Source organism: Tachyglossus aculeatus, chromosome 11, assembly GCF_015852505.1.
Source record: "Tachyglossus aculeatus isolate mTacAcu1 chromosome 11, mTacAcu1.pri, whole genome shotgun sequence".
Classification (NCBI taxonomy): domain Eukaryota; kingdom Metazoa; phylum Chordata; class Mammalia; order Monotremata; family Tachyglossidae; genus Tachyglossus; species Tachyglossus aculeatus.
The window spans coordinates 2645675-2658177 of NC_052076.1; the positions used below are offsets into that span (position 1 = coordinate 2645675).

The 12503-nt window shown below is 59.4% G+C and overlaps 2 protein-coding genes across 3 annotated transcripts; both read right to left on the bottom strand.

Annotated features, from left to right (window-relative positions):
• Nucleotides 1-1936: 1936 nt before the first annotated feature.
• Nucleotides 1937-4077, bottom strand: LOC119934846 (TIR domain containing adaptor protein). Its single transcript, XM_038754393.1, has 4 exons — nt 3978-4077; nt 2992-3018; nt 2256-2894; nt 1937-2027 (listed from the first exon to the last, which is right to left on the bottom strand). The coding sequence occupies exons 2-4, from the start codon at nt 2996-2998 to the stop codon at nt 2008-2010; spliced, it is 666 nt and encodes a 221-aa protein (XP_038610321.1). The 5' UTR covers nt 2999-3018; nt 3978-4077; the 3' UTR covers nt 1937-2007.
• Nucleotides 4078-4513: 436 nt separating this feature from the next.
• FOXRED1 (FAD dependent oxidoreductase domain containing 1) lies at nt 4514-12389 on the bottom strand. Of its 2 annotated transcripts, XM_038753416.1 has the most exons (11): nt 12285-12389; nt 8322-8542; nt 7544-7654; nt 7055-7173; nt 6843-6937; nt 6650-6751; nt 6441-6517; nt 6171-6331; nt 5949-6078; nt 5648-5752; nt 4514-5240 (listed from the first exon to the last, which is right to left on the bottom strand). In XM_038753416.1, exons 1-11 carry the CDS (start codon nt 12355-12357, stop codon nt 4986-4988), a joined length of 1449 nt encoding a protein of 482 aa, XP_038609344.1. In that variant the 5' UTR covers nt 12358-12389; the 3' UTR covers nt 4514-4985. The 2 variants fall into 2 exon arrangements, with proteins under 2 accessions (XP_038609344.1, XP_038609345.1); XM_038753417.1 differs by lacking the exons at nt 8322-8542; nt 12285-12389 and adding an exon at nt 7936-8087 and having other exon boundaries at nt 7544-7649.
• Nucleotides 12390-12503: the final 114 nt, after the last annotated feature.

Consider the following 12503-nt stretch of genomic DNA (forward strand, 5'->3'; position numbering starts at 1 on the left):
TGTCTCTAGATGTTGCCAACTTGTCCTTCCCAAGCGCTTAGTACAGCGCTCTGCACCCAGTAAGCGCTCAATAAATACGATCGATTGATTGATTCACCTTCCACAGATTGCAGGGTGGAGCCGGGATCTGGCCATGCCCTCCCCACCGGGCCACCACAGCCACCCAATCCCTTATGTCCCAAACTCCAACCAGTCATTTTTAATAGTCGTGGTGTTTACTATGCACTCACTAGGTGCAACACACTGTGCTAAGGGTGAGGGACATACCAGATCATCAGACTGGGCACAGTCCCCGGATCACAATCTGAAGAGACCTGGGATCTTGCCTCCAATTGACAGATGGGGGAAACTGAGGTTCAATCAATCAGTCATATTTATTGAGCGCTTACCGTGTGCAAAGCGCTGAACTAAGGATCAGAGAGGTTAAGGAACTTGCTCAAGGTCCCACAGGCCAGTGACAAAGCTGGGATTATTATTATTAATAATAATTGTGGGATTTTATTTTGTTAGTACGTTTGGTTTTGTTCTCTGTCTCCCCCTTTTAGACTGTGAGCCCACTGTTGGGTAGGGACTGTCTCTGTATGTTGCCAACTTGGACTTCCCAAGCGCTTAGTCCAGTGCTCTGCACACAGTAAGCGCTCAATAAATACGATTGATGATTTATTAAGCGCTTACTCTGTGCCAAGCAATGTACTAAGCACTGAGATAGTTACAAGATAATCAGGCTGGGCAGTCCCTGTCCCACATGGGGCTCATGGTCTAGGTGGGAGGGAAAGCAGGCACATGGCATCCTCATTTTAGAGATGAGGAAACTGAGGCACAGAGAAGTTAAATGACTTGCCCAAGGTCACCCAGCAGGCGAGTGGTAAAACCAGGATGAGAACTCAGTGCTTGGCATATAGTAGGCGCTTAACAAATGCTGTTGAAGAAAAAAAAAGTCCTCTGATGCCCATTCATTCATTCAATCGTGGTAAAGCCAGGATGAAAACTCCGTGCCTGGCATATAGTAGGCGCTTAACAAATGCCGTTGAAGAAAAAAAATAAGTCCTCTGATGCCCATTCATTCATTCATTCATTCAATCTTGGTAAAGCCAGGATGAAAACTCGGTGCCTGGCATATAGTAGGCGCTTAACAAATGCCGTTGAAGAAAAAAAATAAGTCCTCTGATGCCCATTCATTCATTCATTCATTCATTCAATCGTATTTAGCGTCCAGGTTCATGCACTTTCCACTAGGCCAGCCTGTCGGCTCCTGTTCAGAAAGTCACTTCAGTAGGGAGGCCTCGGCCACGGACCCAGTGCCGTCCCTCCCCCGGCCCCCCTCTGCCTTTCCCTGCCGACTGGGTCGCCAACTCCAGAGCTGGCCCTTGCGGACCCCGGATGCCCGGACCCGGAGGGGGAGGCGGTCCACACTGCCCCAGGCCCAGTCTTCTCCAAACTGGGCCACCGAGTGGAGGCTTTCCGAGGTCCAGCATGCTCAGGCCTGGAGGGTGGACAGGCTTCACCTCTAGCCTGGCCTGGGCTGCCGCCGGCCCCGCACCAAGTCCAGGGCTTGGGGGTCTCTGACCCCGGCAGGAGGAGGCCGAACGTGGGACCCCGGGAGTCGTCGCTCTCAGCTTTCTGGGGGCCCCCGGGCGGGTCTGCAGGTGGGCAGGCAGACGGGTCCAGCCCCCGGCGGGGCGTCAGGCCCAGGCAGGGCCCCCCCCTGCTCCCATGCCCCAGCTGCGGGCAGGTGCCAGGGAACTCTGTAGTTGTCGCCATTGCGCTCAAGGAGCCCGGAAGAGGTAAGGGTGAGGGCTGGCGGGGGGGGTGGGGGGTCTCCGTCCCCATCGCTACATCTGAGGCTGGCAGGGAGGGCTCAAACAGCGAAGGGGAAACCCGCTGGCCCTCTCGGGGCATCCTCTCCTTCGTCAGTGCCAGTCCCGGTTCCGGGGCGCCCCTGCCTCCGGCTGCGTCCTCGGTCTCACCCCACGGGCTTCATCTTGGACGGGGTGGAAGGGGGCATCCTCAGCTGAGCTGCTGCAGATCTGGAAGAGGCAAAGCAGGGTAAGTCGTGAGATGCCCCTCCCCGTGGGGCCTCCCCCGGGATTCGCGGGTCCCATTTCCCACCGAACCATCTGGCTTCGGACAAGCCGGAGCTCTTCGGGTCGCCCCCGACGTGTCTGGCCGCCCCCGGGGGCCCTCCACCTCACCGCCCGCCCTCCGAGCGCCAGGGATCCGAGGGGGCCGGGCAGGGGTCCCCTCCCCGGGCTCACAGCGGAGGACGGTGTCCTTGACCTGGCGGAAGCCCCCATCCGGCTTGCCGCCGTCCACGTAGTACATGTAGCGCAGCTCGGCCGGATAATCGGCCCGGGCCAGGCCGCGCAGCAGAGGGATGGTGCGGCCCGCGGCGCCCGGGGCCTCGCTCAGGGCCTGCAGCATCTGGTACTTGCACCAGGGATCCCGCAGGAAGCCGGGGGAGAGGAGCAGCACCCAGCAGTGGCTGCTGCCCAGCGCCTGGCACAGCTCGGACACCACCGCCCCGCCGGGGGCCGCGTCGCGCAGCTGCAGGAAACAGCGCAGGCCGCAGGGGCCTGCCTCCAGGTAGGACACCAGCTCGTGGGCAGGCCCCAGGTCCCCCTCGCTGTGGCACACGCACACGTCGTACGCTTTGCCCCACCGGGCACCTTCGCCACCCCCGGCGGCGTGGGCCTGGGACTCCGAGGATGGCGCTTCGCTACGGGGCGAGGAGCGGGTGCCGGAGGGCGTCTCGTGGGTCTCGCTGCGGCCGGTCGAGTGGGTCTCGCCGGGGCCGGTGGTCTCGCCGGGTCCGGTGTCGGGGGTCTCTCCGGGTCTGGTGTCGGGGGGCGAACGGGAGCTCTGCTTGCGCCTCTTTAGGACGCGCTGGAGCCAGCCTGCAAGGAGGCAGGGGCTTGGTTCAGGAGAGGGGGCCCAGAAGGGATCTGAGCCGATGCCCCTTCCCTTCCCTCTCAGCCCGCTTCCCCCACTTACCGGCCATACTGTCCGCGGCCTCCGGTCCTGGGGAAGAAGCGGGGTCAGTGACCTCGAGGCCTGATTGGGGGTAGGGGGGAAACCTCGCCTCAGGGAACCCCAGGCCCATGGGGGCGAGAGAGGCAGATCAATCAATCAATCGATCGTATCGTTCTCGCCTGTCCCGCCATCGATCCCCGGCCCACGTCCTCCCCCTGGCCTGGAATGCCCTCCCTCTGCCCATCCGCCAAACTAGCTCTCTTCCTCCCTTCAAGGCCCTACTGAGAGCTCACCTCCTCCAGGAGGCCTTCCCACACTGAGCCCCTTCCTTCCTCTCCCCCTCGTCCCCCACTCCATCCCCCCATTTTACCTCCTTCCCTTCCCCACAGCACCTGTATATATGTTTGTACATATTTATTACTCTATTTTACTTGTACATATCTATTCTATTTATTTTATTTTGTTAGTATGTTTGGTTTTGTTCTCTGTCTCCCCCTTTTAGACTGTGAGCCCACTGTTGGGTAGGGACTGTCTCTATATGTTGCCAATTTGTACTTCCCAGGCGCTTAGTACAGTGCTCTGCACATAGTAAGTGCTCAATAAATACGATTGATGATGATTGATTTATTGGGCGCTTACTGTGTGCAGAGCACTGTACTAAGCGCTTGGGAAGCCCAAGTTGGCAACATATAGAGACAGTCCCTACCCAACAGTGGGCTCACAGTCTAAAAGGGGGAGACAAAGTCTAAAAGGGGTACCAGGCAGAGACCCTGGTACCACCTTGGGTCTTCAAGGGCCCCTCGGGGAGACCCCTGCCCTTTCCCCCCCCCACCCCAGGAGCCCCAGGCCCGACCCGCAGAATGGGGGGACAGTTTCCACCCGCCCTTCCAGCAGTCTACAGGCTAGCCATGCAGGGGCAGGGAGCCATCCGGTCTGGGGTGGAGACCCTCCGAGCCCCCCACCCCCGGGCCTGCTGGGGCCCACCGAGACTCTCCGGCCACACTCACCCAACCTGCGGCAAGGGATCTTTGCAAAGGGCAGCCAGGAGGCCCTCCGGGAGGGAGCAGCCCTCACCCCCAACCACCGCTCGGTAGATCCGGGCTGGGGGCGGCCCCCTCCAGCCGCTCCACGCCCCCGGGGAGGAAGTGAGAAGGGTGGAGCCCCCGCCCCACTTCACAGGCAAGCAGGGCCCCAGGGGACCCCGTCTCCCTCCCCTTCCCTCAGGAAACCCGCTTCCCCATCCGGGCTGCCCCAGGCCAGGCTCCGCCCGCCCTTCCCACCCTCCAAGGCCAAGGAGCAGGTGGGCAGAGCGTGATCTGACCCAGGGGAGGGTGCCAAGCTTGGGGGCGGGGAAGGACACCCCTGCCACTTCCTACTGTGTTCTTCCCGTTTCAGACACCCCCAGTTCCCCTTCCCCTCAGTGCCCTCTACCCCCACGCAATGCCCAACCAACCCATCACCACCTCTGCCCGCTCCCGGCTGCCCTTTGGCAGAGCTTCATGCCCACATGATGGAAACTCGGGGAGAATCTCAGGACACAGAGTGGCAGGGCCTGGGCTCCGTGGAGCGGGTGAACCGGCTTTATTGGGGGACCGCACAGCGAAGCGTGACCCGACAAGTTGTCAGGCCCGGCCACGGACCCGTGGCCGGCACTGGCGAGCATCCCGCCGACCTGTTCCAGGAGGGGCTCGGGCCAAGGCTGAGGGGCAGCCCCTCCCATGGAGGGCCAGGAGGAGACTGGAAAACGCTGAGCACAGGGCCCTGGGCCCGGACTCGGCGGCAGAGAGGCACCGTCCCGTGCCGGGATGGGAAAGGGTCAGGGCAGACACGGGGCTGACCGACGGAGCGCTCGTCTTTCCGTCCCACCGCGTCAGGGCCCGTGGCCTCCGCTGGGCCCCGAGAAGGAAGGGACACCCAGAAGGCAAGCCCCGGGGGTCCGGCTGGACCTACAGGGGAGGGAAGACCCGGGGGCCCGGGCGGGGGTGTGGTCCCCAGCCGGGGGGCCGCCCGCCGGCTCAGATGATGTTCTGCTCTAGGATGGGCTCCTGCAGGAAGAAGCGCTGGAAGGAGAAGGGGCTCAGGTCGATGGAGACGAACTCCCCTTTCAGCACCAGCTCGGCCACGGCCCGGCCCACGGCGGGGGCCTGCTGGAGCCCGTGCCCGCTGAAGCCGGTGGCCAAGATCATGTTGGTGACCAGGGGGTGGTAGCCCACCACGCCGTTCTGGTCGTAGGTGTTGTAGTCGTAGTAGCCGGCCCACGCGCTCTTCACCTGCGGGAGATTCAGTCATTCAGTCGTATTTACCGAGCGCTTACTGGGTGCAGAGCGCTGTACTAAGCGCCTGGGAAGTCCAAGTTGGCAACGTATCGAGACGGTCCCTGCCCAGCAACGGGCTCACAGTCTGGAAGGGGGAGACAGGCAACAAAATGAAACGAGTGGACGGGTGTCGAGATGTCAGAAAAATACGGAACGCTTCACGAATTTGCGTGTCATCCTCGCGCAGGGAGATGCCGGGTGGGTCGCCCGTGGCCCAGGCTGCCGCCGGACTCACGGCCACCAAGGGGAGGCAAGTGCTCCCAGAGGAAGGGATGCGGCTTTCTGTCTTCTTCCCGGCCCCGACCTCCGCTCCTACTCCTCCCGCCCTTCGGCTCGAGCCCCCGCCCCTCCGGCCCGGTCACCTGCAGGGACTCGAAAGCCGGGACCCTCTTGGCCAGGTGAGGCCACACCCTGTTCTGGAAGAAGTCGTGATCCACCTCCAAGTCTCCGATGTCCGGCTCTTCCTCCTGGCGGGAAAGGGGAAGGTCCCGGGCCGCGTCCGGAGGGGGCACGGGGCACGGCTCGTTGTGGGTTCCCTGCCCGAGCCGGCCAACGTCCTTTCGCCTGGCAGGCACCCGGGGGCCCAGCCTCCTCAACACAGGGTGGCCGCGGGCCCGTCAACCGGTCAGTAGAGGCTGGACCGCCACCCCCATCCACACTCACCTCGCGGGGGCTGCAGCCTCCTAGGTAGACATTGCCCAGCCCCTCACGGCGGAAGTAGGCGCCGCTGGTGTCCGCGACGAGCGGGGTCTCCAAGCCGGGGCCCTGGGGGCTTTGCCACACGTACACATATCTGCGTCGCGGAGGCCGGGGGCAGAAGTCAGATAGGGTGGGCGTGAGGTCCTCCCCTCACCTCCTGCTGACGACACCCACCCCCCGTTGCACCTTTTCCTGGGCTCCACGGGCAGCTTGGTGCCCTGCAGGGTGCCTGGTGGGCCCCGCCCGATGCCAGCCAGCTCTGCCACTTGCCCAGACCAGGCACCTGCGGCGTTGATGACTATAGCACACTCCACCGGCTGGTACTCTAGGCTGTTGTCCTTCTTCACCTGAGGGCAGGACGGAGAAACTGAGCCAGGGATGTCCACTGTGGGCTGGGAGGCTGCCGTCCCTCCAGTCCCTCCCACCACGTGGCTCGGGGCTAAGAGGGGAGCTTACGTGGACGTTGTAAATCCTCTTAAAGGTCACGGGTTCGCCGCTGGCGTTAATCATGGTGTGGGAGGAGCTGATCATTTCTGGAGGGAGAAGGAGAGCCGGCTGGGGAGGGACGGAGGCCCGTGGTGGGGCGATTGGCAGAGGGACCAGGCTCGAGCCAGGCCGGGGGGAAGGCGGCGGTCCGCATGGAGCTGGGGGGTGCCCGGGCTCACCTGTGACCTCTCCGTGGCAGTGGAAAACTCCCATGGCCAAGGCCTGGCGACGCAGCCCCTGCAGCAGGCTCCACGGGTCAAACCAGCCTTCGTTCTCCAGTCCTGGATGGGGCAAGAGGGGGGGTTCAGGGAGCCTGAGGCCCTAAGCCTGCGAGACTCCGGGGGCGGCTCCCTCCCCAGCCCCGGGCCTCACCGTAGGATGCCAGGGCCACCCCTTCTGTGTTCAGCCAGGGAAACTTCTTCCGTAGCTGCTCCGGGGACAGCAGTCTCACCTGGGCTCCTTCTTGCCTGCGGGGAGAGGAACGTTCGATCCCGGGAAGGCGCCTGGGCGGCGGGGAGGTGGGCACCGGGGCCGGCCCGGGCTGTGCCCGCACGTGTGCTGCCTCTGGCCCGGACCCCGCTCACCTCTGCACTCGCACGTTGTTCTCCATGAGCGTGGCGCTCTCCTCTGAGGCCAGCAGAAGGTAACCTGATGGGTTGAACTGGAGGTCGATGGGCAGCTCCCCGGGGTGGTCCAGGTACTCCTGGGGGGTGGCGGGTGGACGCGTCATTATCCCCTCGTGACCCGGGGGAAGACCACGGTGCCCGCTCGAAGGGCCGGCTCGGCGCTTGAGCCTCGGGCTTCCCGTCCCACGGCTCCGAACGGGGAAACAGGAGTCCAGGAGTCCCAGGGTCCCGCCCTCCCCACCGCAGGGCTTCTCTCTGATCCCCCCCACCAGCCTCATCACACAAGCCCACGATGGAGGTGTGACTACGTGAGGGTAGTCTGTGAGCCCACTGTTGGGTAGGGACTGTCTCTATATGTTGCCAATTTGTACTTCCCAAGCGCTTAGTACAGTGCTCTGCACATAGTAAGCGCTCAATAAATACGATTGATGATGACGAGGGGCTTACATTGATGTGATGCAGGAAGTTGATGGAGAAGAGCGACATCTGGATGTTCTGAGGCAGCGAGAACTGCTGGCGGATCCCACCCACCGACAGCACGGAGGAGGCTCGACTGTACTGCGGGAGACCCCAGAGGGAGGTCAGCCCCTGCCCGCCTGCCCCCCAACCTCATCACCCCTGCCCCACCCCCCGGTTGGGGGCCCAGGTATGGAGAGGGAGAACAGCGGGCGAGGAATCATTCGAGGAAGGCTTCCTGGAGGAGGAGGATCCTGAGCCGAGGTGGCGGAGACGGGATGGGCCCACCCCGGGCCGTGGGAAACGGCGAGAGTCAACCAGCAGGCTCGGGGGGGGTGGCGAGAGCGGAAGATGCCGGGCTGGGAACGTGTCTACCCACTCACTGATATTGCGTTCTCCCAACCGCTCGGAACAGCGTTCTGCGCACCGTAAGCGTTAGGTGAATTGGATCGACTGATGGGAGGGGAGCGGCCTCAAAGCCACTGTGTGGGGCCCAACGGGAGACCATCCGGGGCAAACTGATTCCTGAGGGGGTGACCCAACGGTGTGTGTGGGGGGGGGAGATACAGTTGAGAGCTCGCCAAGACGGCTCTTGCTGCCAGGATCAGGGTCAGCTGCCCTCGTGGGAGGAAGAGGGCACGAGGCCTTAGGGAGCAGAGTACGAAGTCCTGTTCTTTGGGCTGTGACAGCGGTCCTGACTCAGCCGGGGAAAGGGCCAGGGCCGGCCCTGCGAGGCCCCGCCGCCCCCGGGGGTCGTGGGGAGGCTCACCGTGGGGTCCCGCTCCACCACCAACACCCGCACGCCGTCCCGCCGGCTCTCCAGCCGCTTCAGCCAGTAGGCGACGGACCAGCCGATCACCCCGCCCCCCACGATGATCACGTCCGAGTGCTTGGGGGGCAGGTGGTCCGTGTTGTACAGGGGCTGCCAGGACTCCCCGGGCAGGAGGGCCCACAGCTTGCTCTTGAAGTCCGCCACCTTCTCATCCCAGCCTGGGGGGAGAGGGGCGGCGGGAAGACGGGAGTCGGCGGGATTCTCCAACCCCGCTCCTGGCCCCGGTTGGCAGGGAAGGATGCCCCAAGATGGGGCGCTTTTGTCCCTCCCCTGGCATCGCCCCCCACCCCAACCCTGCCCGGGGCACCCGGGGGTGCGGCGGCCCCCTGCCCGGGGACCAGCGGGGGGTCAAGGAGGAGCTCATCATCATCATCAATCGTATTTATTGAGCGCTTACTGTGTGCAGAGCACTGTACTAAGCGCTTGGGAAGCACAAATTGGCAACATCTAGAGACGGGCCCTACCCAACGGTGGGCTCACAGCTCAGAGTCGCCCAGCCAAGGTCACAGGCCAAGGCCCTGTCCCTTGGGCTGGGAAAGCAGTCCTGACTTAGAGAAGCAGCGTGGCTCAGTGGGAAGAGCCCGGGCTTTGGAGTCAGAGGTCATGGGTTCAAATCCCGCCTCTGCCAACTGTCAGCTGTGTGACTTTGGGCAAGTCACTTCACTTCTCCGGGCCTCAGTTCCCTCATCTGTAAAAGGGGGATGAAGACCGTGAGCCCCCCGTGGGACAACCTGATCACCTTGTAACCTCCCAGCGCTTAGAACAGTGCTTTGCACATAGTAAGCGCTTAATAAATGCTATTATTATTATTATTAGCTGCGGAGGGAAGGGAGAAGCTCTGCACACAGTAAGCGCTCAATAAATACAATTGATTGATTGATACAGCCCGGGCCTGGGAGCCAGAAGGCCCTGGGTTCTAATCCCGCCTCCACCACATGCCTGCTACGTGACCTTGGCCAGGTCGCTTCGCTTCTCTGTGCCTCAGTGACCTCGTCTGGAAAATGGGGATTGAGGCTGCGAGCCCCGCATGGGACGGGGACTGTGTCCGACCTGATTCGCTTGTAATAACAGTAACGATAATGATGGCATCGCTTAAGCGCTTACTAGGTGCCAAGCACTGTTCAAAGCGCTGGGGTAGAAACAAGACGATATGTATATATGTTTGTACGTATTTATTACTCTATTTTATTTGTACATATTTATTCTATTTATTTTATTTTGTTAGTATGTTTTGTTTTGTTCTCTGTCTCTCCCTTCTAGACTGTGAGCCCGCTGTTGGGTAGGGACCGTGTCTATGTGTTGCCACCTTGTACTTCCCAAGCGCTTAGTACAGTGCTCTGCACACAGTAAGCGCTCAATAAATACGATTGAATGAATGAGCCCACTGTTGGGTAGGGACTGTCTCTATATGTTGCCAACTTGTACTTCCCAAGCGCTTAGTACAGTGCTCTGCACACAGTAAGCGCTCAATAAATACGATTGAATGAATGAGCCCACTGTTGGGTAGGGACTGTCTATGTTGCCAACTTGTACTTCCCAAGCGCTTAGTACAGTGCTCTGCACACAGTAAGTGCTCAATAAATACGATTGAATGAATGAGCCCACTGTTGGGTAGGGATTGTCTCTCTATGTTGCCAACTTGTACTTCCCAAGCACTTAGTACAGTGCTCTGCACACAGTAAGCGCTCAATAAATACGATTGATTGATTGAATTTGACCCCATCACCTCTGACCCCAAAGCCCGTGCTCTTTCCACCGAGCCATGCAGCGTGAAGCAGCGTGGCTCAGTGGAAAGAGCCCGGGCTTTGGAGTCAGAGGTCATGGGTTTGAATCCCGGCTCCGCCACATGTCTGCTGTGTGACCTTGGGCAAGTCACTTCACTTCTCTGAGCCTCAGTTACCTCATCTGTAAAATGGGGATTAAGACTGTGAGCCCCACGTGGGACAACTTGATCACCTTGTATCCCCCCAAACGCTTAGAACAGTGCTTTGCACATAGTAAGCGCTTAACAAATGCCATCATCATCATTATTATTATTATTCTGCTGCGTCCGCTAGTACAGCGTGGCTCAGTGGAAAGAGCACAGGCTTTGGAGTCAAAGATCATAGGTTCGAATCCCAACACCACGAATTGTCAGCTGTGTGACTTTGGGCAAGTCACTTCTCTGGGCCTCAGTTTTCTCATCTGTACAATGGGGATGAAGACTGTGAGCCCCCTGTGGGACAACCTGATCGCCTTGTAACCTCCTCAGCGCTTAGAGCAGTGCTTTGCACATAGTAAGCGCTTAATAAATGCCATTATTTTTTGGGAAGCAGCGTGGCTCAGTGGAAAGAGCCCGGGCTTTGGAGTCGGAGGCCGTGGGTTCAAATCCCGGCTCCGCCACTTGTCAGCTGTGTGACTTTGGGCGAGTCACTTCACTTCTCCAGGCCTCAGCTCCCTCATCTGTAAAATGGGGATGAAGACTGTGAGCCCCTCATGGGACAACCTGATTACCTTGTATTTACCCCCAGCGCTTAGAACAGTGCTTTGCACGTTGTAAGCCCTTAACAAATACCAACATTATTATCATTACAGCGCTTGGCACGTACTAAGCGCTTACCAAGCAGCATGGTGATTATTATAGCCATAACAATAATGATTCATTCATTCATTCATTCAATATTTGTTGAGTGCTTACTGCGTGCAGAGCACTGTACTAAGCGCTTGGGAAGTACATGGAGGTACAAGTATAATAATAATAACAATGATAGCATTTGTTAAGCGCTTACTATGCGCAAAGCACTGGAATCATTATCATCATCAATTGTATTTATTGAGCGCTTACTGTGTGCAGAGCACTGTACTAAGCGCTTGGGAAGTACAAATTAGCAACATATAGAGACAGTCCCTACCCAACAGTGGGCTCACAGTCTAAAAGTGCTGGATAATAATAATAATAATAATAATAATGGGGGGAGATGGGGGAAGGAGGGGAGGGGCGTGGGGGTCACCTTGTAAGTGCTGGATAATAATAATAATAATAATAATAATGGGGGGAGATGGGGGCAGGAGGGGAGGGGCGTGGGGTGTTACCTTGTAAGTGCTGGATAATAATAATAATAATGGGGGGAGATGGGGGCAGGAGGGGAGGGGTGTGGGGCGTCACCTTGTAAGTGCTGGATAATAATAATAATAATAATAATAATGGGGGGAGATGGGGGCAGGAGGGGAGGGGCGTGGGGCGTCACCTTGTAAGTGCTGGATAATAATAATAATAATGGGGGGAGATGGGGGCAGGAGGGGAGGGGTGTGGGGCGTCACCTTGTAAGTGCTGGATAATAATAATAATAATAATAATAATAATAATAATAGGGGGAGATGGGGGAAGGAGGGGAGGGGTGTGGGGCATCACCTTGTAAGTGCTGGATAATAATAATAGTAATAATAATAATAATAATAATAATAATGGGGGAGATGGGGGAAGGAGGGTAGGGCGTGGGGCGTCACCTTGTAAGTGCTGGATAATAATAATAATAATGATAATAATAATAATAATAATGGGGGGAGATGGGGGCAGGAGGGGAGGGGTGTGGGGCGTCACCTTGTAAGTGCTGGATGATAATAATAATAATAATAATAATAATAATGATGGGGGAGATGGGGGCAGGAGGGGGGGGGCGTGGGGCGTCACCTTGTAAGTGCTGGATAATAATAATAATAATAATAATAATAATAATAATGGGGGGAGATGGGGGCAGGAGGGGAGGGGCGTAATACATAATGAATCATGATGTGCTTTGCACATAGTAAGCGCTTAACAAATGCCAACATTATTATTATTATTCTGGAGGCCCCCCCCCCCCCCGGGTCCCTCGTCCCGTCCCCCCCCAAGCGCCAGCCTCCCGCTCCGGGGAGCCCCACCGGATTGCTTCCCTCCTTGGCGCGTGCGCAGTCCCCGCCGGCAGAGGCCGGGCCGCAGCAGCCGGCGGAGCATGGTCCGGCCCGCGCCCACGTCCGTCCCCTGACGTCACCCTCCGGCGACGGGGCCCTCCGATTGGCCGGCGGGTCCGCCGGGGCCCCGCCCCCTGGCGCCATTGGCCGAGCCGCCCGCGCCCCGGGGCGCCATTGGCCGGGGGCCGC

Bases quoted from the DNA above. Each gene is read 5' to 3' on its own strand.
- LOC119934846 (XM_038754393.1), bottom strand. The intron at 2,028-2,255 runs GTGAGCCCGGGG...TGCCTCTTCCAG, and splicing joins CAAGGACACCGTCCTCCGCT to ATCTGCAGCAGCTCAGCTGA.
- FOXRED1 (XM_038753416.1), bottom strand. From the start codon at position 12,357: ATGCTCCGCCGGCTGCTGCGGCCCGGCCTCTGCCGGCGGGGACTGCGC. The intron at 7,174-7,543 runs GTAAGCCCCTCG...GCCACCCCCCAG, and splicing joins ACTTCCTGCATCACATCAAT to GAGTACCTGGACCACCCCGG. The intron at 6,752-6,842 runs GTGAGGCCCGGG...TGCCCCATCCAG, and splicing joins GGTGGCCCTGGCATCCTACG to GACTGGAGAACGAAGGCTGG.